Source organism: Geotrypetes seraphini, chromosome 13 (assembly GCF_902459505.1).
Source record: "Geotrypetes seraphini chromosome 13, aGeoSer1.1, whole genome shotgun sequence".
NCBI classification, from domain to species: domain Eukaryota; kingdom Metazoa; phylum Chordata; class Amphibia; order Gymnophiona; family Dermophiidae; genus Geotrypetes; species Geotrypetes seraphini.
The window spans coordinates 33764440-33791265 of record NC_047096.1 but is presented as its reverse complement, the minus strand read 5'-3'; the positions used below and the strand labels follow the sequence as shown (position 1 = coordinate 33791265).

Below are 26826 nucleotides of genomic sequence, written 5' to 3'. Positions count from 1 at the left end.
GTTGTATCGGGCGATGGTGCGCCCGCATCTGGAATACTGCGTCCAGTATTGGTCACCGTACCTTTAGAAGGATATGGCGATACTCGAGAGGGTTCAGAAAAGAGCGACACGATTGATAAAAGGTATGGAAAACCTTTCATATGCTGAAAGATTAGAGAAACTGGGGCTCTTTTCCCTGGAGAAGCGGAGTCTTAGAGGGGACATGATAGAGACTTACAAGATCATGAAGAGCATGGAGAAAGTGGAGAGGGACAGATTCTTCAATGTTCAAAACCTACAAGAACGAGAGGCCATTCGGAAAAATTAAGAGGGGACAGATTCAGAACCAATGCTAGGAAGTTCTTCTTCACCCAAAGGGTGGTGGACACCTGGAATGCACTTCCAGAGGGTGTGATAGGACAGAGTACGATTTTGAGGTTCAAGAAGGGATTAGATAATTTCCTGAAGAAAAAGGGTATAGATAGAGGATTACTGGACCTGATGGGCTGCCGTGTGAACGGACTGCTGGGCGTGATGGACCTCTGGTCTGACCCAGCAGAGGCACTGCTTATGTTCTTATGTTCTTATATTAGAGAGCACAGAAACAGTATGAAAAATTAGAAGTAGAAACAGTGTGAAGAATACAAAAAAAGAAAAAAAGAGATTAGAATAGAGGACACTTTTGGGTGAGCCAGTGACGAGTGCTGCCATACTGTACTGCAGGAATCAACAGCGGACAAGTGGCATTCTGAGATTCCCTTTGTGTCTTTTAATAGTATTATAAGCTGCTTCATAAGGCATGATATAAATTTAAATAATATTTTAAAATACCTTTTAGTGGATTGACTTTGTAATGTAGCATACTATGCCATATTTTGAATTGTTATTTTAATATTTTTTACAGCTGTAATTATCTCTTGCTCATGTTTGACTTATTCTTGCTGTACACCCCCTTGAGAGAATTCCTTCAAAAAGGTGGTTTCTGGTACACAGGGCATATGAGTTCTCACAAGTGGGTTAACTTTCCCTAACTGTGAACTGTGCAGAAGGGATCATTTACATTTTCTTCAGCTCCGCTTCCTTCCTCAGTGGGCTATACTGCCTCTTTTCAGTTTTTCCTTCTGCATGCGTGCTGAAAGGCATCTTTTTGATCTGAGAAGTTTTATTTTGGGGGTTTTATCCAATTTTGGAGGCTTTGCGGTGCTCAAGTGGTGCCCAGTAGCCTGATTCTTGAAGGGGGCACTCGGATTGCATCCCCCCATAGACGACCTTTTCCATCATGGAACCTTAACATTGTTTTGCTTTGTATAAGCCTTTGCAGAAGGCCTCTCTCTAATGGATCTTACAGTTAAGACAGTCTTTCTGGTGGCTTTTGCCTTGGCGAGAAGAATTTCTGAGTTGTAGGCATGTTCATGCAGAGAACCGTTCAGACTTGGTCATTGCCGTGACCACATTCAGCCACAACCTTATTATCTAGTTTCCTCTGGAGCTTTGCAATCATGGGTTCTAATTCTGACTAGCTAGGTCAGTGTTTATCACTCCTTGGCCTTGAGGACTGCCATAGGGCCAGACTTTCAGGATATCCCTAATGGAATATGCATGAGAAAGATTTGCATTCAAGGGAACTAGTGTTTTGGTTGGACAAAGTTGGTACGAGTATCTACAGGTACTTTTTACATAGGCAATTTTCAAAGACATTTTCAGGGGTAAGTGGTAGTTTACCCATGCAAAAGCCACCATTAAAATTTTGCCTCGTTCCCCCTGCACAGTAAGTAGGTGGCACTGACCCTGGATATTCAACAGCACTATCTGAATAGTAATACTAAATACCTTTATCAGGGCTGACATTAGGGGCCTGGACCCCCATGTTACAGGGGACCCAAAACCTGCCTGAAATTGAAAAGAGGGACAGCCTGCAAGCAAGCTCTGGGGGCCCCTCCCTAGCATTTGTCCTAGGCCCCATCATGTTTCGGACTAGGACCCTTATTCACCATATTGGCACTTTAGGTAGTGGCAGGGTGGGAAGTGGTGCATGGGGAGAATAGGGGTAGAGCTGGTGATTAACCAGGCACCATTTAGGCTATTTGCTAGTCCAACATTAGCTGTTTGTTATTTGGATAACAGTTTAAGTACTGTTTTTGAATATCCTTTAAACATTTAATGAAAAACACCATAGCTGGCTTGAAGTTTAAATATTGAGCTGTAGGAAGTTTTGAAATCCCTGTGTCTACACTTCTCCCTTCGTATTCGCTGTGATAGGAGTTAACAGAACCGCAAATAACTTTTTCATATGTTATTCACTGTTTTCTATTAAAAACCATCGTGAATATAGTGAAACGCAAATAACATGGTGGCAGACCTGGCCTGTTCCTGAAGGAGAGGCAAAACACGGTGAACAAAGTGCTGGGAATCAGCGATTTTCTCTGTAAACGCTTGGAAATAGCAATTTCTCTATGCAAGCTGATGTAATTTGGGGGGAGGAGCCACCAAGCTAAAAACCGTGAATAATCGAAACCGCGAATGCTAGAGGGAGAATAGTACTTTCACTTAATTCTAGCATTTTCTCCCCTCCCTGCAGAAAATTTTTTTCTCTTTTAATCTGTTTGCAGGGACACAGACAAAAATTGGGCTCCTAGAGAGCTAAGGTCTGCATGGGAAATTAGACTGACCATCCGTTCTGCAACTATTTATCATTAAATAATTTCCAGTCACTGGTCATTAATTGGCACAGAACTCAATTTTTGGAATAAGCTACCTAGAGCGATCAGAGACATCAAGTGTTATCAATCTTTTAGAAAGACAGTGAAAAAGCGGTTTTCTTTATATTTAATTGATAACTAGCTTTTATCACTGTGTAACTGAAAAAATGGTTAGTATCACTTTCGTATACTGTAGAATGAATTATTGTCACAGATCATTTTACTATAATCCGCCTTGAGTCAGTCTTGTTTAAAGTGGAATAGAAATGTTCTGATGAAGATTAGAATTCCCCCTGACTTGCCAGGCTCATGGATCTGTGGCAGGAGTCTCGAATACCTGACTCAGGGCTGCTTCTGCCACACAGTTCAGTGCCTGTAACTCTCATAGACAAGGACATACAGTGGTGCCTCGCATAACGGACGCCTCGTACAGCGAATGCTGCGCATAACGAACTTTTTGTCTTGCTCCCTATAACGAACTTCGTTTCACACAACGAAGTCGCCCGAGGGGCCCGGGGGGGGGCGGAACTACTCTCGCCGAAGCCGGGAACAGCAGCACCCTCCTGTCTGAATGCAGTGTTCCATCATCTCCCTCCACCTTACCTTAGATGCCGAGTTTTCCGGCTTTCTTTTTCGGCCAGCCACACACTTTCAAAGAGCAGCACATGCGCGCATGCTCTGTTGTTCAATCTTCTCCTCTGACGCAACCGGAAACCGGAAGTTGCAGGAGAAGAGAACATTGATCAACTCCAGCAGCTGCGCGTGCACAGCTTTTTGAAAGCGTGCGGCTGGGTGAAAAAGAAAGCTGGCAAACTCTGCATATAAGGTGAGGTGGAGGGAGGGAAATGTAGGGCTGCAGAACGAATTATTTTGTTTTACATGTATTCTTATGGGAAAACGCGTTTCACACAACGAACGTTTCACATAACAAACTTGCTCCTGGAATGGATTAAGTTCGTTGTGTGAGGCACCACTGTATTTAGTAAGATTCCAGGCTTAGAGAATAATGATGATGGGTTTTCATACCAAGAAAAGAACTGCAGACGAATGTAGAAGATGCAGGCAAAGTTGATTTAAAACCAACAAACAAGGATACGCACCAAATTTGCCTGATCTGTATGCTGTCTGATATGGCAAAAAAAACATATATGCAGCTTTTTGTTTTTTTCAGCTGCATATATGCTTTTTTCCTTATCAGACAGCATACAGATCAGGCAAATTTGTTGCGTGTCCTTTGACACCACCGGTACGAATAATCCAAAATACTGCAGGCTCATTTATGGACTGATGAAATATGATCACTTCACGCATTGTTATGTAGATGGAACTAAGCATAGTACCAGGCAGAGCTTTAAGCTCTGGTCCAGCAATCGCAAAGAAGAAGGAAAATTTAAATCAGTAATTTTAAAGAGTGGATAGTGTTGGGCAGATTGGATGGACCATTCAGGTCTTTATTTGCCGTCATCTACTGCAGTGTTTTTCAACCTTTTTATACCCGTGGACTGGCAGAAATAAAAGGATTATTTTGTGGACCGGCAAACTACTAAGACTGAAATTTAAAAAACCCACATTTCCGCCCCGTCTCCGCAAGCTCAGTCCCCGCAAACCATCTGATCCGCACAAGCCTCAGTTATGATTTTATATTGAACGTATTACAGTACCTCCCTTCTTTTCCCCATCTTAATCCAGCAAGTTACCTTCCATCACCCTACTCCCTCCATTCCTTATTCAGCATCTTCTCCCTGTCTCCCTATTCTCCCTTTACCATGTCCAGCATATCCCCTCTGTCTCTCTACTCCCTCTACCCATGTCCAACATCTTACTTCTGTCTTCATACTCCACCCTCCTGTTCAGCATTTTCCATGTCTCTCTGCCCCCTGCAAGGTCCAGCATCTGTCTTTGTGTCCCTATTCTTCCAACTCCCACCTAGTTCCAATAACTATCCTCCCCCAAGGGGATCCACCATCTCCCTTCTGTCACACCAATCCTCCCCCACCCCCGGGTCTACCATCCCCTTCCCACAACACGTGAGAATCCAGCATATCTTATTCCCTCCCTTTGCTGCTGGCCCCAGAGTGACTCCAGTGTCACAATGGCTGCTCTCACCATAACTGACACTAAATTGGAAGCAGCCTGGTTCTTAACAGTTTACTTACAGTTCCCTTGCCCAGAACTCTAAATGAAGACAGAAACTGCGGGACCTTTCCTCTTGCCTGCATTGCTATTCGCTATAAGCTCTGCCGGTCTCAATCCTGCCCCTCAAACACAGGAAGTCACTTCAGAGGGGGGCGGGATCAGGATCGGCAGAGCCTATAGCATGCAGGCAAGAGGAAAAGTCCCGCGGCTTCTGTGTTTCTTTTTGCTGTCTGCAGCCGATCCTAAGCCCTGGAAGGGAACAGGGAAGAGATGCCGACGGGAAATTTAACCGTGTCGATCTCGCCGGCCCTCCACAGACCGGTAGGAATTTTCTGCGGACCGGCACCGGTCCGCGGACCGGCGGTTGAAGAACAGTGATCTACTGTGCTACTATGTGAACTGCACTGGTTGCTTGTGGAGGCACGGGTTCTTTTTAAATTGGGATGTCTTTATTATAAAGTACTGATGGGTCAGGTCCCTTGTTCATGTATCCATCTGTAAAAGCTTGTCGTTACAAGAGATTTCTAGATAAGACTTTTGCTTTCTAATTAGGAAACATGAATTCCTGGTTAAGTTCTTTGATTCCACAAACGTAATCGTATTACGCCTTCAGAAAGTTGTTGAAAACTTACCTGTTTAATAAGTTGGTAACATGATTATTTCTCTAACCCTGTTTACATGTATGTTTCACTGATTGTACAGTCCTTCTTGATTGTGAACTGCCTAGAACTCACGGTTGGCGGTATACAAGAATAAAGATGATTATTATTATTCACGTATTACCAAAGCTTTCTTCATATTCCCACCATTCAAGGGCTGTAGGTATAAAAGATATCATGATAGAACTCTTTCTTTTCAGATTGCATTGTGGGATAAAGATTTTAAGCTGCTCTTATCCTCATCTATTTCTTATCTTCACTATAAGAAATAACTCAAGACTTTCTTGTCTAAGTTTCTTGGTTCTTAATATTAATGTATCCATCATTTTGAGTTATGTTTTCTAGTTAATCTTTTGTTAACCGCATTGAACTTTAAGGCAATTGTGGTTTAGAAATAAATTCTTATGTTATCAAGTGTGCAAGTACAAGTTTGGGTGCAACAAATTGTTTGTGTGTTGGTTTTAAATCAACTTTGCCTGCATCTTGTGCATCTGTCTGCAGTTCTTTTCTTGTCTTTGTCCTATTGCATCCTCACTGCAGATCTGTTGGATTTGTTCTTTGTCCGGGGTTTCAGGCCAACCCAGCCCATCTCTTTTTTTCTTCCCTTGCCTCACCATTAATGGCCAGAAGGCTCCCTTTGGCCCAGCCTGCAGTATGAAAGCGAAAAATAACACAGGGCCTCTGCAAAAATTGACGGGGCCACGAGCAAAGCTACAGCTCAGAGGTTCTAGGCGCATTTTTCCTTTTCCTTTCTTGGCACCAGCACAACTTCCATGTGCATTCCAATGGTGCTCTCTGGTTCTGCTTCCTGGCTGCACGTGGTCCACCGAGGTAAGCTCAGCAGCTCAATCCTGCCCACAGGATCTCCCAGCCGGTCTGAAAAGAAAACAAAAGTTGGACCAGCACACAGCACTCGTCATCGGACCACCTTAATTACCATATTTTTACAGCAAGGAGAGTTATCTCCAGAGGCAGGGGACTTGGTGCTCTAATTCTCTAACCAAGAGTGAGGCGAGGTGGGGTGGAGGGAGGGGGGGGAGAGAGGACAGGGACTGAAATATTGAGGTAATATCAAGGTTCTCAAAAAATACAAAGCAGAAAACAAAAACAAAACTGCAGTATAATGTACAAGGTGCAGGAATTTAATAAAAAGTCATAAAAACATGTATAACAATAAAATAAAATAAAAATCTGGTTCAAGTATTCGTGTGGACCGGACCCGACATGGTACGTGTTTCAAAGAAACACCTCTTCCTCAGGGGTCCCAGATGATGGTACATGGAATATCAGAAAACCAGATAGGTTAATTAATAATTTTATTTTCCCCTTTTTTATTTACTAATGTCCAGGGTGGAGGGGAGGATGGGATTATTCAAATGTTATATAATGATGGATATAAAAGAAGGGAGGGAGGGTAATTGATGTGATTTAGTCTTTGATGGATTAGTAAGTGATGTTAAAGTATATATGATTGTATTTTTGTTGCACTTATTGAAAGTTATAAAATGAATAATGATTTTGAAGAAAAAAAACAACCAGATAGGAAAACCCAAATTCAAACTGAACAATCGTAAAGATCTCCTGTATGAGCGCTGCACTGTGAAACACAAAGTACTGCCTCAAGAAATACAAACAACTAAAAAAAAAAAAAAGGAACAGAGGGTGGCGGGTAGCTGCTCCCAAGCCAGAACATTATGTGAAGAATTCAGTCTAATACATTGTTTAGTGCTGTGATTACATTTCAATGCATTACGTCTTTAAAGTTCCCCTTTGTATAAGGAACAGGAACATCATATACTGTAATGAGACAGGGAGGATTACAATTAGATTGGGACATTTACCTCAGTAGACCCAAATTTTTTCACCCTCTTGATTACAACCTGGCAACCAGGCAGAAAGGACCCCCGGAGCAGGGAAGTCTACCTTAGAAGGTAAAGGAGATCCTATACTCAGGGCCACCTCTTTCCTTATTCTCCCTGCACTGTGTGACTGTTTGGCTGGAATTTATGCCACTTTGTGATAAAATACGTGGGCAGAACAGAACCTGAGCCCAGGAGATATTAAAGGATATCGAACCTCAGAAAACAATGGCAAACCTGACCCCCCCCCCCCCACACACACACACACATGCACCCTGCTTTTTTCAGCAGGGGAGCAGTGCATTAGAAAGATGTCCAGTGGAGATCGATTGCTTTGGAGCGTAACTAAGGGGGGCACTGCGCTCCGCTGGCTGTGTGGGAGTGCTGAGGGTTGTGACTCCATCCCTTCTATCTTGCTGTGTTTGCATGGAACAGACTGCCTGAGTCAATAACGTCAAGCTCGGTCTCTAGCAGTATTCAAATCCAAGCTAAAAAAACATTTTTTCAAGGCCGCTTTCAACTCCTAACTCCCACTCGCCTGTGTCCATCCTATCATTCTCTCTGCAAGAAACTCCCTCCTATCTGTCCAAATTAGATTTTTTTTTAAACTATTGTTAACTGAGTTGAGCTCCTTTTTCTTGTCGTCATTTATATCATCACTAATCTCCCCAAAAGACTTTAAGTCATCTTTATTCTTCGCAGATCTACACCAGAGCATTTATTTCCTTAAGGGACTCGTAACCTCTCTTAGTTCTTTTAACTAATCTCTCCCCTTCGTTCTTACCTTAATTGTTTTCTTTTAACATATGTAGTTCCTCCCTGCCTTCCCTGTGTGTCCAGTATGTCAATCTCCAAAGTAAACGTATATATTTTAAATTATGGTTTTCATTTTTGTAACTCCCCTAGAAACCTAGGAATAGACGATCATATCAAATTTTAATAAAACAGTAATGACCCAGTTAAAAGTTAAATGTGCAGCACTGCATACGCCTTTCAGAGCTATAGAAATCATAAATAGTTGTAATAGTACCTGTATTTCCCCAACGATAAGCCGCCCCATTCTATAAACCGCAGAAAATACTTATTTATGTTTTAAAACTCTATGATAAGCCACTCCATGTTATTAGCCGCGGCGTTACTGAAGTAAAAGCATCTAATTTGGCCTGCCCCTGTAGGCCTTTGCAAATCTATGCGTAGTGAACAATTAAATTGATAAAAATTAAATTGATAAAAATTGACAATATCATGCCGCGACGCAAGTCTTAACGCTACAGAATTTAAACTCCAGGTCGTTGCTTTTGCGACACAAAACGGCAATCGTGCAGTTGGACGCCATTTTGAAGTAGTTGGAAAAACAAGTGAGAAATTGTCGGAAAAATGAGGAAGCTTTGCACGCACTTCCACCACTATGAACACCGTCACTATCTATGATTTTTTGAAGTAAACAGTACATTTAAATTCAATGAATCATTTGGGTATGTTGTCTTTTTTGTGCACTGAATTATACTTTTAGTGAATGAGTTTTCATGTTTTTTAGATAGGCCACCCCATTTAAGCAAGCTGCACCCAATAGGTAGGTTTGCACAATCAATGTATAGGCCGCGGCCTATCGTTGGGGAAATACGGTAGTAGTAGTGGTAGAAAGGCAATCTACTGTGGCTCTGGCCTATAGGAACAAGTCTAGGTGCTAATTATTTCATCATATCAGGGGCACAGATGGGAATGGCACTGTTGGAATGCAATTGTGGCTCTGTTTTAAACCTTTTCAGTTTCAGTGCTGAGCTTAGAAACCTTACCCTGGGCAGACAGCCAGGTACTTAGTCTCCCAGCTCATCTCCCAGGCAGGTGGTAATAGGAACAGGCAACTCCAAAGGGGAAATGGAACTCGTGTGTGACTTCGGGTGACCAGAGGGGAGCGGCCTTGGCTATGACCTATAAAGGAGAATTACTGGCTCTCTGCATACCTTCGTCTTCTGAGTTTCAGTCTCTGCACACCAGAAGCTTATAAATTACAAAATGCTTTTGTTTCCAAAGCCAGCTGTAACCAGTTCACTTAGAGCAGGGGTAGGGAACTCCGGTCCTCGAGAGCCGTATTCCAGTTGGGTTTCAGGATTTCCCCCAATGAATATGCATTGAAAGCAGTGCATGCAAATAGATCTCATGCATATTCATTGGGGAAATCCTGAAAACCCAACTGAAATATGGCTCTCGAGGACCGGAGTTCCTTACCCCTGATTTAGAGAAACAGATGTGAAGATCAAGGGCAGGCACCCCTAGCAAACAAAGTGACTGCACTGGCATTGCAGGTGCTCCCTGTTTTTTAAATTTTAGTCTTACCTGTTTGTATTTTATTTTAATTTTCTGTAGTATGTAAACACTTAGTGGCATGTTTTATGTAGTGATGGATGGTTTATCAAGCAATAACATACAAATAAAAGATGCTGAGTGCAGACCCGTAGTCTAAGACCCTGCTTAACCTGTTTTAATAACTCATTCCCACTAAATAACTTCCAGATGATTAAATACTTCTCCCTCCATATTCGCAGTGGATGCGGGCGGAACATAGCCGCGAATATGGAAAAACCGCGAATAACATTTCAAAAGTTATTTGCTGTTTTTCTGTAAAAATCCCAAAAAAAGACACAAAACCGTGAATAAAATGACCTGTTCCTGTCAAGAAAGTGCTGCAATTTCCTTTGTACAACACTTAGTGGATCGATTTTTCCCTGTGCATCGCTGGGAGCTTCCTTTGATGTAAATTTGGGGGCGGAGCCTGCGCATGAAGAGCCGCAGACACCGAAACCGCGAATATGGAGGGAGAAGTGTAATAGGCATCCTCCACCTCTCTCCTGTTGAGATTTGGATAAGAACTCTACAGTCACAGCCAGCCTTTGCCCTCTCTCTGTCCCCCAAGAATGACCCAGAAATACACATAACTGCATATCACTATCATATTAACACTTTAAACACAGTAACATAGTAAATGACAGCAGATAAAGACCTGAATGGCCCATCCAGTCTGCCAATTAGTTATTCTCATTAGAAATACATGATTAAGTTAACTTGTTAGAAGGAGGGAGTCATACTCCCTGGAGCTTCATTTGAGGAGAACTATCTTGCCCCTCCATTCCACAACACTTTGTATTTTTCATGATGGTCCTCAAGTGTGACAGTGCTGTATATTCTACATAAAAATATACATGCAATGTAAGATATCTAAAACAGCAAGGAACCATTAGCATTGTCATCCTATATAGCAGTGGTCTCAAACACGTGGCCCGGGGGCCACATGCGGCCCTCCAGGTACAGTTTTGAGGCCCTTGGTATGTTTATCATAATCACAAAAGTAAAATAAAACAGTTTCTTGATCATATGTCTCTTTAGCTATAAATTACAATATTATTAAGACTTGGCCAAAAGGAAAGATTAATAAACTATAAAGAGTTTTACCTCATGCAAAATTGTCATTTCTTTAACAAGACATTAACTATTTTTTGAGGCCCTCCAAGTACCTACAAATCCATAATGTGGCCCTGCAAAGAGTTTGAGTTTGAGACCACTGCTATATAGTAAACATTTAATTTTAAAGTCTTGAGTCTCCTTCAAGCTCCGTCTCTGGCAGAACTCAAATCTAGGCTAAAAGCCCACTTTTTCAAGGCTGCTTTTAACTCCTACTCCTACTCACTTGTAAAGTACCCACATCTGTTTTATCATTTCCTCTGTGAGAGATTCTCTAACCCCTATTTTTCCTGTTTGTCTGATTAATTAGTTTGTAAGCTCTATTGAGCAGGAATTGTCTCTTACATTTACAGTCCTGCTTATGTCGAGCAGCGCTATAGAAATAAGTGGTAGTAGTAGTAAACAGTAGTGGCCTCCCTCCTCCTGGCCCAGTTCTCCAGGTGAGTACCCTTCTTACCCATCCCTATAAAAGGCCCTGATCCAAATAATCATCTTTGTAGAGTGATCTTCAGGCAGGAGAATGAACTATGCCAGTTCTATTCTCTTTGACTTCTGAATCACTACAGTAAAATGACTCTGAAATCAAAAGTCCACTATGGTTGTAATTCTCAATAGATTGCTTAAAGTTAGACAGATGACAGTTACGCAGATCAGTCCAAATGAGTGAGACTGTGCATAGCCCTCCAGCCAGCAGGTGGCAACAGCAAGCTATACATCTTACTTGCTACATCTTCCCACATGCCAGGTTTCGCTCATTAGGAAGGTGTCACACTCAACTGAAGGTTCTTTCACTCTGACTGTTTGAGTCCCCTTCTCTCACTGGAATCCCTTTGCCATTGCACAAATCTTGATCACTACTTTCCATGAGAAGAAAAGCCAAGTGGCCTACGCAGCAGGGAGAAATCTGAACACACTTTCCTATGTGCTGCCTCCCCCTGTTTCTCTCTTATCACTGTATCCACAACCACTGTTCCCTCTTAAGTCAGTGGTATTCTCTAAATTTTAACTTGGGACCACTTTGGATCCAAACGAGCTGAAGGAGAGCCACCAAGTATCTTCCCATACGCGACCGCAACACTGCTGACCAGTGTATGTCAATAACAAATACCCCACCAGCCCACCTTCGGACTATTGAGGGTATCCTCAAGGAGGAGAGCATTTTCAAATGCACTCTCTTCATCTATTGAGAAATGCCTTTTCCTTTAAGCTAGCAACTTTACCTCCTATCCACTTTTCCCTTTCTGTAGTAAGCTTGAATAGAGAGGCAAAGCTAGGGTTACCAGATTTTGTCCTCAAAAAAAAGAGAACGTGTGGCCCTGCCCCATTCTGCCCACAGCCCTGCCCTGTTCTGCCACACCCAACCTTGGTCCCACCCAAACTACATCTCTTTGGGGCTGCGTCTGGAGGGCATCCTCGCATGTGCCAAGATTCTCTGCAAGAGGGAGAAGTAGAAGGCCTTGAGCATGCGCAGATGCATGCTCAAGGCCTGGCAGAGGCAGGAAGATCTTCAAGCGGCACCGGGGGGGGAGGGAAGGGGTAAGCTCAAGTTGTTCGCGCAGGGGTGTGCCGGTTCGAGCGGGAGGGGGCTTAGTGAGCGGGGGGGGAGCAATGCCGGTTCTCGGAGGGGGGGGTGCTCGCAAATCGAGTCAACACTCAATTTGCGAGACAAGTTTTGCGAGAATGTTTTGCTCATCTTGCAAAACACTCGCAAACTGGGTTACTCGCAAACCGAGGTTTGACTGTACCTGCTGGTGCGCAGCTCCTGAGAAGGCACCGGGACTACCACTTTGAGGTCTAGCAACCTGAACAGTGTCTGATGGAAAGCTCTTTTCTTCCAAGTCACCTGACAAGGAGAGGAGAGGAAACGATCTGACAAAGGTCGGGCAAGCTCCAGAGCATAACCATCACAAAACATTTCCAGGAACCACTGATCCATGGTGTTCTTGGCCCACCTCCGGTAGAACTCCCGCAGCCGGGCTCCGACGAGAACCAGGGGAAGGACTGGCAATGAGTCATTGGGACTGATGGGTGGTGGAAGAGCCCCCGGGGGAGTCACGACCCCCTCCGGTGGGCCCTCCAAAAGGACTGCATGCTTTGAAAGAAACGTCCTCTGGACACTTAAATCATTCTGGATTTATACCGTTCATGCACCGTCTAGAAAATCTCACTCTTTGGAACAGTTCACCATTGGCATCTCTGTCCTCCAATGCTAGTTTTCCTCAGCAATTGGAGCAATGTGAAGCCCCATTAATGGGAGTTTTAAAATGTTTCTATATTAGAATGTAGGGCCCAATGAGCTTGCTAACCTTTTAGAGTTGGGCCCTAGGCAAATACGATATTTCCTGGTTTGATTGCCTGATTGCTGTCCTAGCAATTACAAGACTGGACACAATGGACCTTTTGGGTTTTTTTCAACTCTACCAACTAAGGAGCTGTCTCCTGATGGTGATTTAATGAGCAGGTGCACTTAACATGCCAAGTTAATAGTAACACATTCACAGAAAAGAAGAAAGTGACTTTCAGCTGTCTATTTTCCCTTAGTTAGGAATTATTTTCATCTGACTAGTTAAAAATAACCCGATCGTGTTCCAGTAGCTAATCATAGACATGAAGGTTGGGATGTATGAAAAACAGAATGCATACTTGTCTTTCCTAAATACTCCCAAAGAAGGCTAAATGCACCTAGATCCATTAATTTGTAGAACTTAACTACAGATTCCTACAGAGTTTTAGAAATAATTCTTAAAAAATTGGTACCAGCTGTAATGCGGTGAGGGAGAAGACTTCGCCATGTGTACTGTCTGCATTCTTTTAAAATGTTGGGAATTATATTTCTAGGACTGCAATCCAGGAATATAAGACCTTTTGAAATCCAAAATGATGATAAAATATTTTGACACCCACCAGACAGGACTTAACAAAGACTTTGGTTTTCTTTTGCATTACAAACATGAATTTAAATTGCTTTGTCACCTTCCTGTTTCCCACTCACCCAGCCCTCTATTTCTTACCTTGCTCACCCCTCCCTCTTCCTGTGAGACTGTCATTGGAATACTTACATGTTTCATTTATATATATTCTGAAATTTGTCAACATTTTCTTATTTCTGATCTGAAGAAGAAGGGCTACCTTCCAAAGGTAATTTTAAAAAATGAACTGTTAGTCCAATAAATCTCCTTTATATTTTTGTAAAGGGGTGGCAAGTCAAATGCGCATAGACAATACCGCACAATTGCACGCAAGCACAATTACGCACAACACAAATGCACACCACAACAATCGCGCGTACAATAATTGAGCGCGACACAAATCGCGCACAACACAATCACGCGCAGGATAAATAAGCACAAGACAACATCTCGCAAGACAATACAGTGAGAGACATTCCCGTGCGATTAAAGGTATAGTATTTCAGTATGGCCCTATCGATTCTTGGGAAGTACTAAACCACAAGAAACAAATTCAGTATTTCTCAATGTATAGGGAGTTTTGGAACAAGACATCAGACTATGAAATTCAAATGGGGAGTGGAACACATGAGTAACATTAAAAATTCTCTATTTATAAACGGCGAGGTGGGGATATGGAACAGCCTTCAAAAGAAGTGGTGAAGACAAAATCTGCTACAGAATTCAAGAAAGCCTGGGTTAAGCCCAGAAGAACCATAGGTGAAAGGAAATGAAGAGAAAGTTGGACAGAGCTGGCTCTAGATTTTCAACAGAGGCCTATGACAATGCAAAAGAAAAGTAGCTGGGTCCTTTGTGCTGTTAGATTTAATCTTTCTGTAAAGATCTTGCTGTTACAGATAGTTATGTGAGCGATAGGTGTCAGTTCTATGGATGCCAGTGGGTCCTGAAGCCCCCAATATTGAGCAAGTTCCTTCACTGTGTTTGGGGAGGAGTAATTTGCTGTTTGGCTCCCTCATTCATATGAAAATCTTGGCCTCTATGAAGAGCACTGCTATATTTTGCCTAATCCACATTAATCAAAATCTCTTCTTCTCTTTAGGAAATTTTTTGGCAGAAAAGAAAAAAGAGGTAAAATAAGTTTTTGTTCTTTTGTGTTAAATTTCATGGTCTTCAGAATTGATGTCCACCTTTCTAAATGAAAGGAGGGAGGGTCAGGGCAGCCCAAATGGTGAAAGTTATCATATTTGGAGAAATGGCACCATCTTGTGGCTCCTGTCTGAATTTTGTCTACGTTTACCAGGTTTCTCTTTCAGTTATGTATGTTTTACATCAGGGCTGCCCAAGTCCGGTCCTCGAGATCTACTGGCAGGCCAGGTTTTCTGGATATCCGCAATGAACATGCATGAGAGAAATTTGCATACCAAGAAGGCAATGCAGGAAAATCTCTCTCATGCATATTCATTGCAAATATCCAGAAAACCTGACCTGCCAGTAGATCTTGAGGACAGGACTTGGGCAGCCCTGTTTTACATCATCTGGGCAGTTTCAGACATGGGTGTAGAAGAGAACTTAAACTGTGTAGTGGATGAACAGGAAAATAAGTGTCTATTGAATGTTGGAAATGTTCCTTGATGCCAGCAATGATGGATGAATCTGTTAAGTAAGATGCTTGAGTATGGTTATCAGATGTCCGAGAAAACCTGAACATGTCCTCTTTTTAGAGGCTTGTCCAGGTGCCCGGACAGACTTTCCAAAACCCAGCAGTTGTCCAAGTTTTGGAAAGCTCTGGCCATGTGTGGAGGGGCTCTGAGTGTGTGTGGATGACCTCACACGCATCTGTGCATGCTCGGAGGCCTGGAGGCCAGGAATAATGAGACAAGGCTTTCGGAGGGTGGGGCCAAAGGCAGAATGGGGTGGGGTGGGACTCGGGGGGAACAGGGTAGGGCCAGGCATCCTGGATTTCACTGAGAAAAATATGATGGAAGGATGTCACAGATGGTATGTCTGATCAGCAGACAACACTCTTGTTGCCACATCAAAGGCAGACAAGACACAAATGATGTCATTTAGCAGTAGTTCATTTAAATCAAAAAGCAGGTTCTGCAATTTTTTAATCATTGAATTCAGTTACTAATTGTGTAAGATGTGTTAAGATTTTACATATTAATACTAGTCTCATGTTTTTAGAGAATGACACGGGGGGCATAATTTGTCCCTGTCCCCGCAAGTTCTGGCCCCATCCTCACCCCACGGTTCACTGCAGGTACCCATCCCCATTCCAATCCCCTAGTTGGGACTCCAGAGGCCCAGTAGCAGCATCAGGAAATGACTCCAGGGACAGATGTTCCATGTTCCCATGCCCCGCCTTCCACTTGCACTTCCTGTGCTACTGTAGCTCATAGCTTTAGGCCCCAAAATTCTCCTCACTTCTAAAAATATGAGATCCATATTGGATTGAGGATGAAGGGGAAAAATCACAGCAGAGGAACAGAGAAGCTTTTAATTGCCCTGTTATTTTGGCCCTGGGCTCCCTCTAAGCTTTATCAGTGGTCACAGCATCTTTGCGCTCTTTTATGCTGGTCATAGACTTGGCTTACGTTTACATGCCTAAATGTAGGTGCATTGATGCTGCTTATACAAGTAGTCTATAAAAGCACGTACCCCCACATTCTATATAATTGTGCACCCAAATTGCACAGATATATACCTTACTTGACTAATTACCTACTAACAAGCAATAATTGGATGCTAGCTACCAGTTATTTGGCTACAATTAGGATCTGCGTGCACATTTTGCGAAGTGCTATTCTATAAAGATCCATGTGCAAATCTTTTAGGGTGCAACTCAAAAGGGGGTGTGGGTATAAACAGGTCAGGGGCATTTATTAAAGATGTGCCCAATGTGCGGCGGTGGCCAAAAAAAACAAACAGGAGGCTAGGAATTATTAAAAAAGGGATGGTTAACAAGACTAAGAATGTTATAATGCCCCTGTATCGCTCCATGGTGCGACCTCATCTGGAGTAGTGCGTTCAATTCTGGTCTCTGTATCTCAAGAAAGATATAGTGGCGCTAGAAAAGGTTCAAAGAAGAGCGACCAAGATGATAAAGGGGATGGAACGCTTCTCGTATGAGGAAAGACTAAAAAGGTTAAGGCTCTTCAGCTTGGAAAAGAGACGGCTGAGGGGAGATATGATTGAAATCTACAAAATCCTGAATGGAGTAGAACGGGTACAAGTGAATCGATTTTTCATTCCGTCAAAAATTACAAAGACTAGGGGACACTCGACGAAGTTACACGGAAATACTTTTAAAAGCAATAAGAGGAAATGCTTTTTTCACTCAGAGAATAGTTAAGCTCTGAAACACATTGCCAGAGATTATGGTAAGAGTAGATAGTATAGCTGGTTTTAAGAAAGGTTTGACATAGTCTGTACACAGTATTATAGAATTCAAGTGATCTGTGCCTATCTTACATGGCAGGATTTATACCAGGTTTCAGAATTTGGCGTGGAAATTGGCTCCAAGCGCTATTCTATAAATGGCACACAACTTGAAGTGCCATTTTATAGAATAGCACATCGCAGGGATTTTCTTTGGTGTCCAAATATGGGTACCATTTACTGAATCTAGTCCTAAGTGTACATAAATGATTTTATACACTGTGAGCCAAACAACAACACACCCTGATGGGTTTTTTTGTCGTATCTTCCACAGAATTCTGCCGATTCTTATGAAATTTAGTGTGTCATGTCCCGAGGAAAGTTGATGTACACTTCTCCCTCCCCGTTCGTGGTTTCGATTATCCATGTTTTTTTCCCCAGGCCCCCCTCTGAGAATCACTCGTCGGCATTGAAAAAAAAATGGCCCCGGGACTTGGAGAGAGGCAATCAGAGGTGGCGGCGGCGGCGGGGGGAGGGGGGGGGGCGCGATCAGAGGTGGCGTGCGGGAGATTGGAGCATGGACCTTACCTGGTGGTCTAGCGGTGACGCAGGGCAGGAGCTATCTTCCTACACTCCTGCCCCATGCAGAGCCGTGCTGTGAGTTCCCGTGCTCTCACGAGACTACAACAGGGAGTTCCTGTTGTAGTCTCATGAGACCATGGCATGGCTCTGCATGGGGCAGGAGTGTAGGAAGATCGCTCCTGCCCCGTGTCACCGCTAGACCACCAGGTAAGGTCCGGGGGTGGGTCAAAGCCAGCCAAAAGTTATTCACGATTTTTCCCTATTCGCGGGCCGGCTCTGCCCCTAACCCCCGCGAATAGGGAGGGAGAAGTGTAAAATGATGTAAATATCTCCCACTGTACCGCAGCACTATCGTGTGAAAATGCATTGTTTCTATGGGATGCATGCAGAAGGTTATGGTAGTAAAAGATTGTTGAAAGAGTTCCCACAGAAGGGTTGGAACAAAAACAGCCTTGATGTGCTGCTATGCAAGTTCCGAGCAACGGGCACTGTGGATCGTAAGCCAGGCAGTGGACGACCTCGCTTGGTGCTCACACAAGAGCACATTGACGTTGTACATGATCTTGTACTGAGCCAGGAGGACAAGCCTCAAACACACTGAGGCTGAGGGCGTGCCTTTGTGCAAAGGGAGCACCCTTCGCATATCTGATTAACTGAACATTACTGTATGACTTTAGATTTTTGCGCAAGATACGCCATTTCCACAAAGTAGTGCTATAGTACAGTGGGAAATATTTACATAATTTTCATCAACTTCCCTCAGATTACGACGCACTAAGGGCTCCTTTTACAACTGTACGTTAGGGGAATAGTGCGCGCTAAAATGCCGCATGCGCTAGCCACTACTGCCTCCTCTTGAGCAGGTGGTAGTTTTTCGGGTAGCACACGCTAATCCGGTGCGTGCGCTAAAAACGCTAGCGCACCTTTGTAAAAGGAGCCCTAAATTTCATAAGAATTGGCTGAGTTCTATGGAAGATATGACAAAAACGCATTAGGGTGTGGGGTTCTTTTGGTTCGCAGTGCAGATTGGGGTCACAGCCTGTGTAATTTGGGCATCTGAACTGTTGTCCCATTGGGGTTTTGTCTCCGGTTTAATATAACAGAAGTTAAAGCTGAGCTTAAGGCAGGCAAAGGGGATGGGATGGGATATACCTTTCTGCAGTTACAATCAAAACAATTTACATATTATATTCAGGTACTTATTTGGTACTTGGGGGGGGGGGCATGGAGGGTTAAGTGACTTGCCCAGAGTCGCAAGGAGCTGCAGTGGGAACTAAACTCAGTTGCCCAGGTTCTCAGGCCGCTGCACTAAGCTACCCTCATAGAAACATAGAAATTGATGGCAGATAAGGGCCACGGTCCATCTAGTCTGCCCACCCTAATGTCCCTCCCTTACCTTCGCCCTGTGAATAGATCCCATGTGACGATCCCATTTGGCCTTAAAATCAGGCACGCTGCTGGCCTCGATCACATGCAGTGGAAGACTATTCCAGCGATTAACTACCCTTTCTGTGAAAAAGAATTTCCTGGTGTCAGCTCGTAGTTTCCCTCCCCTAATTTTCCACGGATGCCCTCTTGTTGTCGTGGGACCCTTGAAAAGGAAGATATCTTCCTCCGCCTCTATGCGGCCCGTGAGATACTTGAACGTCTCGATCATGTCCCCTCTCTCTCTGCGCTCCTCGAGTGAGTATAGCTGAGAGAGAGGGGACATGATCGAGACGTTCAAGTATCTCACGGGCTGCATAGAGGCGGAGGAAGATATCTTCCTTTTCAAGGGTCCCACGACAACAAGAGGGCATCCGTGGAAAATTAGGGGAGGGAAACTACGAGCTGACACCAGGAAATTCTTTTTCACAGAAAGGGTGGTTGATCGCTGGAATAGTCTTCCACTGCATGTGATCGAGGCCAGCAGCGTGCCTGATTTTAAGGCCAAATGGGATCGTCACATGGGATCTATTCACAGGGCGAAGGTAGGGGAGGGACATTAGGGTGGGCAGACTAGATGGGCCATGGCCCTTATCTGTCGTCAATTTCTATGTTTCTATGAGGGTAGCTTAGTGCAGCGGCCTGAGAACCTGGGCAACTGAGTTCAGTTCCCACTGCAGCTCCTTGCGACTCTAGGCAAGTCACTTAACCCTCCATGCCCCCCCCCCAAGTACCAAATAAGTACCTGAATATAATATAATTTTAGGAGGCTTATGCAAATGGTTAAAAATCCTGCATTAATGTTTATTTTTTCTCTTCCCATTTCAGGTGTGAGTAACAGGCAATCTGAAATCAAGGTAAACAGTTTTTAAAACATGCACTCACTTTCCTCTCTCCCTGTTTTTATATCTTCTGGGCAGTGCTGTAGCCAGATAGCAGATTTTGGGTGGGCATGATGCATTTCCTCTCCATCCCCCTTGCTCCCATCCCCACAGGCGGGATAGTACGCCTTAGGAAACCAGACGGGAACTATGTAGAATCGGATTCTGAAAAAGCTAAACTTTTAAATGAATACTTCTGCTCAGTCTTCACCCATAAGGCGCCGGGATCCGGCCCTCAGCTGCAGACAGGGGATAGCTTGGTAGTCCCGTTTGTAATTTTGAGTTTATGCCCAGCAGTGTCTACAGTGAGCTGTCCAAACTCAAGGTTGACAAAGCGATGGGGCCAGACAACCTACACCCCAGGGTACTCAGGAAGTTAAGTGACGCCTTGGTGGAACCGCTATCCACACTCTTCAATCTCTCCCTTAGTATAGGTAGAGTCCCGTTAGACTGGAAAACAGCTAACATCATTCCACTCTACAAAAAAGGATGCAGGAAGGAGGCTGCGAACTACAGACCAGTGAGTCTCACATCAATAGTGAGCAAACTAATGGAAACTCTAATCAAACGCCAATTAGATACAATCCTGAATGAGGAGAATCTACAAGATCCCCATCAACATGGATTTACAAAGGGGAGGTCCTGCCAATCCAACCTGATCAGCTTTTTTGACTGGGTGACGGGGAAGCTGGATATTGGGGAGTCCCTGGACATCGTGTACTTGGACTTCAGCAAAGCATTCGATAGCGTACCACACCGCAGGTTGTTGAGCAAGATGAGCTCTATAGGATTGGGTGACACATTGACTGCATTGGTTGGGGACTGGCTTGGAGGTAGACTTCAGAGGGTGGTGGTGAACGGCACCCCCTCCGAAACGACGGAGGTGATCAGTGGAGTGCCGCAAGGTTCGGTCTTAGGCCCGATCCTATTCAACATCTTCATAAGGGACTTGGCTGAATGGCTTCATGGTAAATTAATGTTATTCGCCGATGACGTCAAACTATGCAATATAGTAGGTAAGAGCACAACAGGGCCTGACAAAAACTCAATGCCCGACAGTATGACGCACGACCTTCTCCTACTGGAGCATTGGTCCAGGACCTGGCAACTAAGTTTCAATTGTTTATTGTTTATTTAGTTATTTGATTAAACGCTTTATCGATTCTACAAAGCGTTGTACAGAGTAAAAAATTTTTCCTTTAGACAAACAATATTACAGTTAATACATACTTTCTAAAAACTACAAAGCGAACAATAATACATGCAAAGTTATTATGGACGAACGAACAAAAGACACACAAGGTAAAGAGGGAGGAAATACAATAGCTATAGTAAATGGAAGAAACATTAATGGCAAGTACAAAAGGGCAGGGAGTTAAAAAAAAGAAAAAAAAAAAACTAAAATAAAACATCAGTTAAAATCAACTTTGAAATAAAATAAAACTTCAGTTAAAAGCATCTTTAAAAAGGAAGCATTTTAAGTTGCTTTTGAATGTTTTTAAATTATTTTCCATCTTTAAATAAAGCGGAAGAGAGTTCCAAATCGTTGGGGCTGTTACAGAAAATGCCAAAAAATGCAAGGTCATGCACCTTGGCAGCAAAAATCCATGCAAGACTTACACCCTTAATGGTGAGATCCTAGCGAGGACTGTAGCAGAACGAGACTTAGGGGTGATCATCAGTGAGGACATGAAGACTGCTAATCAAGTGGAGAAAGCTTCATCAAAGGCCAGACAAATCATAGGTTGTATATGCAGGAGTTTCATCAGCCGTAAGCCCGAAGTCATAATGCCATTGTATAGATCCATGGTGAGACCCCCATCTGGAATACTGTGTACAATTCTGGAGGCCACATTACCGCAAAGATGTGCTGAGACTTGAGTCGGTCCAGCGAATGGCCACCCAGATGGTCTCAGGACTCAGGGATCTCCCGTATGAAGAACAGCTGGATAAATTGCAGCTTTACACATTCGAGGAACGCAGAGAGAGGGGAGACATGATCGAGACGTTCAAATACCTCACGGGCCATATCGAGGTGGAGGAGGATATCTTCTTTTTCAAAGGTCCCACAGCAACAAGAGGGCATCCGTGGAAAATCAGGGGCGGGAAATTGCATAGCGACACCAGGAAATACTTCTTCACCGAGAGGGTGGTTGATTGATGGAATAGTGTTCCACTACATGTAATTGAGGCCAGCAGCATGCCTGATTTTAAGACTAAATGGGATCGACACGTGGGATCTCTTCACAGAAAAAGGTAAGGGAGGTCATTGGTGGGCAGACTGGATGGGCCGTGGCCCTTATCTGCCATCACTTTCTATGTTTCTATGGTTGACTGAAAAATTAAGGGCACAATTATAGGTGCCCCATTACCACTCTGTGAGAGCCTATTATATAACGGCATCTGGGTGCCCAAATTCTGTTATAGAACACTAACATAACCCGATATCGGCAGGCATTACATTTAGGCACCTGCAGTTATGCCAGCTGTAGACCTGACATGACAGTAGGCTTGCCCAGTCTATTCACTTATATGCCCTCTTGCAGTTGTGCCCTATATCATTTATGCATGCCATTTTAGAGGGGTCTTAGGGCACTTATGCATAGCCAGTCTTTTCAATATTGATGTGCTCAAGGCATGCCTAATTGTCCTTTGTATAACTTAGCTGGAAGGGATCTCCAAGCCCTTCCCTTTCCTAGAAAGATCTCCATTGACCACTACTCTCTGACATCTTCCACTCAACCAGTTTCTGACCCAGTCTGTCACTCTGGCGCCCATCTCGAGGATACTCAGTTTGTTTATTAGATGCCTGTGTGGAACACTGTCAAAGGCTTTGCTAAAACTAAATACACCACATCTAGTGTACTCTCTCCATCCAATTTTCTGGTCACCCAGTCAAAGAAATTAATCCGATTTGTCTGATAAGAAATGCCTCAAGTGAATCCATGTTGCTTCTGGTCCTGTAATCCAATGGATTCCAGAAACATTACTACTCTGCGTTTTAAAAGTGTTTCCAACTTTCCATTAATTTACTTACCACAGAATTCAGACTTACTGACCTATAGTTCCCTACTTTTCCCTACTTCCACTTTTATGGAAAGGGATCACATCTGGCCTTCTCCAGTCCTCTGGTACCACTCCAGATTCTAGAGAAGCTTTGAAAAGGTTAGCGGAGCTGCCAGAACTTCCCTAATTTCCTTCAGTACCCTCGGATATACACCATCTGTCTACCTTTAGTTTAGCTAGTTCCTGACGAACACAGTCCTCTGAAAATCCATCCCTATATTTGGTAAGCAATTCAGCCTTATCTTTTTCAGCTTCTACATATTTCTTGCCTTCACCTTTGAGCCTCAGAATGCCAATTATGCACTTCTTCCTATCACTAATATACCTAACAAATGTCTTATCGGCTATTTTTCCTTTCATTTGCATCTTTACTTTCCTGATTACTTGACCAGCCTCTCTTAACTTTTCCAGATATTTTTGCCTGTCTTCCTGTTTCTGCGATCTTTTGTAGTTTATGAAAGCTAACCTCTTTTCCTTACCTTTTCAGCTACTACTTATGAGAATCAAAGCAGCCTTTTCCTCTTTCATTACAATATGGTTTGTTGCCCTTATAATAGCTCCTTTTAGTTTTGCCCACTGCTTTCCTACTTCTTTCAGTTACCATCCAAACAACAGTTCCTTGATATAATCCCCCATCTGAACAAAGTTAGTTTGTTTGTTTTTTAAAGTCTAGAACCTTTACTTTTGAATGAGCCTTCCCTACACCTGTCTTAATATTAAATCACACCATGCAGTGATCACTGGATGCCAGATGATCACCCACTATAACAGGGATAGGCAATTCCGGTCCTCGAGCGCTAGAGCCAGGTCAGGTTTTCAGGATATCCACAATGAATATGTATGAGATGGATTTGCATGCACTGCCTCCTTGAGATGCAAATCTATCTCATGCATATTTATTGTGGATATCCTGAAAACCTGACCTGGTTCCGGCTCTCGAGGACCAGAATTGCCTACCCCTGCACTATAACATCAGAAACACTTTCCCCATTTATTAAGTACTAAGTCCAGTATGGCTCCATCCCGCATAGGTTCCATTACCAACTGCTGGAATAGTTCTTCTTGTAGAGCATCCTGGGAAGAAATGTATGTGTGTCCTGGAGCTTGACCATACTGGTGAAGTCCCAGGACACACATACATTTCCTCCCAGGATAACATCCTCAACCACTTCTACTGCCATGGTCTTCTGAAGGCCCTTTTCTTTCAGTATCTTCTGCTTTCAGTAAGTGTTTACTTACTAAAGTCCTTTATCTTCTCTCCAGAGACAGGAGCTCATGCACACGTATGATACAGTGGCAGATTTCCCAGTGTATGCCAAGGTGAACAAGAACCGGAAGGAGGACAGCGTGCAATATGCTGACATCCAGGTCTTCAGCAGAGCTCCTCAGCGGACAGTGGAGGACGTGAGACGCTTCCAAAAGGCTCAGGAAACAGAGTATGCCACCATAAGCTTTCCCAGGGCCAATTTAAATTATGACAACTTTAACGGGACTCTAGTGTAATGCGGTATACCCTCATGGAAGTATGTTTCACATTGAAAAAGATTATATTGATGAATTTTTTTTTCAAGTTGATTTTTCATCATTAGAGATGATTTGCACTCCTGTATGTCACTTTAAGGTATTGGGAAAACAATTGTGTTCTGATGGGATCCCTTTAGTAAAAATGCATTGATTCCTAATGCTGAAGGCCAAGGAGGAGGCTGGATGTTTAAGGTGTTTAAATAATGCCATGTCAACAGTGCCATGGGCACTGGGGTACCCATCCTGGCTTAGGAAATTTAGGTCATCACTTAACTCTCACCCTACCAATGTATCAGTAGGAAATGTAGAGCAGCTGTCCTTAGTATGTACAGGTTAACCCTCAGTTTTCCAACACATACTCATCCATCCTTGCAGTGTTGGCATATCATTACATGATTGTTCAAGGAATGTGTATGGTCAGATGGGTTCCTGGCAACTGAACACCAGTAATCTTATAAAAGACCCCACTGTAAATCAGCCATGGGTGCTGATGCCCATACCACCCTCTTCTGCACCATTTCTGTGTGCTAGTTAAAGCTGCTGTCTTTGCTAAGGTTCCATGTATGTCTCTGGATTTTAAATTGTTGTTGGAGGAAGATATGTCTTAATGCTCAAGTTTGAGTCTTCATCATTCAGTGTTAAATCACATGAATATGTCAGAACTTAAAAATTTTTAGTCCTTCCTTTCTACTAATTTTCTGGGTCACAATAAGAAACTCTTCATTTTAAGTCAGGAAAAATGTCTTACTGACTTCTTGCTGGACTTTTACCCTTCCAATGCCTTTTGGACAAGGGAGTTTATTGTGGGTAATCCTCCTGCAGCTTTGGCCACTGTGATGAATGATGATATCATAACTTTTATTCTCTCATATTTGGGAAGGTGGGAGTGGGGGAGTCATGCTTGGCTCATGGCAGCGTGATATATCCCTGTCGGGGATAGCTGACTGCTGGGTCCCCCTTCCCTCCTTACACTGCTGCCTGCCTCTGTGGCAGCCTAAGCAGTGAAGACATTTCAAGCTGGAACTTCTGTTTAGACTGTTTTGATTTTATTTTTCAATTTTTTTCGTTTATGAATTATTTTTATTTCATGTTTTTTACCCCTTTGTTTTATTTTTTCATATAAATTTCCCCAAAATTCTATTGTTTAACGGTTTCTCCCTTCTACTTCTATTCCCTCTCTACTCTTTCCAACCTTCCAAAATCCTCCTTTACCCTCATCTAACCCCTTCCTCTGTAACGTCGCCTAGAGCTTGTACAAGTTATGTGTGACTAACAAATGGAAGAAATAAATAAATAAATATAGTGTGATGGTTAACTGTGCACCTCTGCCCTAGCAGATACAACTTTTTCCCTCAAGGGCTTGAAATAAATCTGGTTTGTAGTTCATTCACAATGGGCTTGATATTAAAAAAAAAAAATTATACTCCTAAATTGGTGCTTAATTTTCAGCCAAACCTATGTCTGTTTTCAGCTAAAATGTCATCTTTATTTAGTTTATTTATAAATGTAGGCCTGTCATTCATTTGCTTAGCCTAATTTACAGTATAAGCCAAAGCTCCAATTCTGTAAAAGGCACCTAAGACCTAGGTGCCAAAGAATGTGGTGCACAGTGCTGATCAATCTTCAGTTAGGCGCTGTTTCTAGAATTGTACTTAGCGGCATCTAAAATGGACTTAGGTTTTCTTGGCCCAAATAGAAGATAGAAACATAGAAGATGATGGCAGAAAAGGGCTACAGCCCATCAAGTCTGCCCACTCTGCTTACCCACCCCCTGTCTATGCCCTAATGACCCAATTTCCTTATCTTGACCCTCGTAGGGATCCCACATGGGTATCCCATTTATTCTTAAAGTCTGGCACGCTGTCTTCCTCGATCACCTGCACTGGAAGCTTGTTCCAATGATCAACCACTCTCTCTGTGAAGAAATACTTTCTGGTGTCGCCATGAAATTTTCCGCCCCTGAGTTTGAGCGGGTGCCCTCTTGTGGCCGAGGGTCCCTTGAGAAAGAAAATATCATCTTCCACTTCGACACGTCCTGTGAGGTACTTAAATGTTTCGATCATGTCTCCCCTCTCCCTATGTTCCTCGAGAGTGTAGAGCCGCAATTTGTTCAGTCTCTCTTCGTACGAGAGACCCTTGAACCCCGAGATCATCCTGGCACCTAAGTCCATTTTAGGTGTTTCCACAGAAAACATGCTTAGGTTCTGCCCAGGTTCTGGTAGGCACTTGAGTTAGGTGCCTACCACCCAATTAATTTTAAGGGCTGA

The 26826-nt window shown here is 43.3% G+C and overlaps 1 protein-coding gene across 1 annotated transcript in view; it reads left to right on the top strand.

Annotated features, from left to right (window-relative positions):
• C13H11orf52 (chromosome 13 C11orf52 homolog) overlaps positions 1-24593 on the top strand; it is a 37123-nt gene extending 12530 nt beyond the window's left edge. The window contains exons 2-4 of the mRNA XM_033917317.1: positions 14800-14828; positions 19917-19945; positions 24299-24593. Coding sequence (XP_033773208.1) covers positions 14800-14828; positions 19917-19945; positions 24299-24538 — 298 coding nt within the window. The 3' untranslated portion in view covers positions 24539-24593. The remainder of the gene's footprint in view (positions 1-14799; positions 14829-19916; positions 19946-24298) is intronic.
• Positions 24594-26826: the final 2233 nt, after the last annotated feature.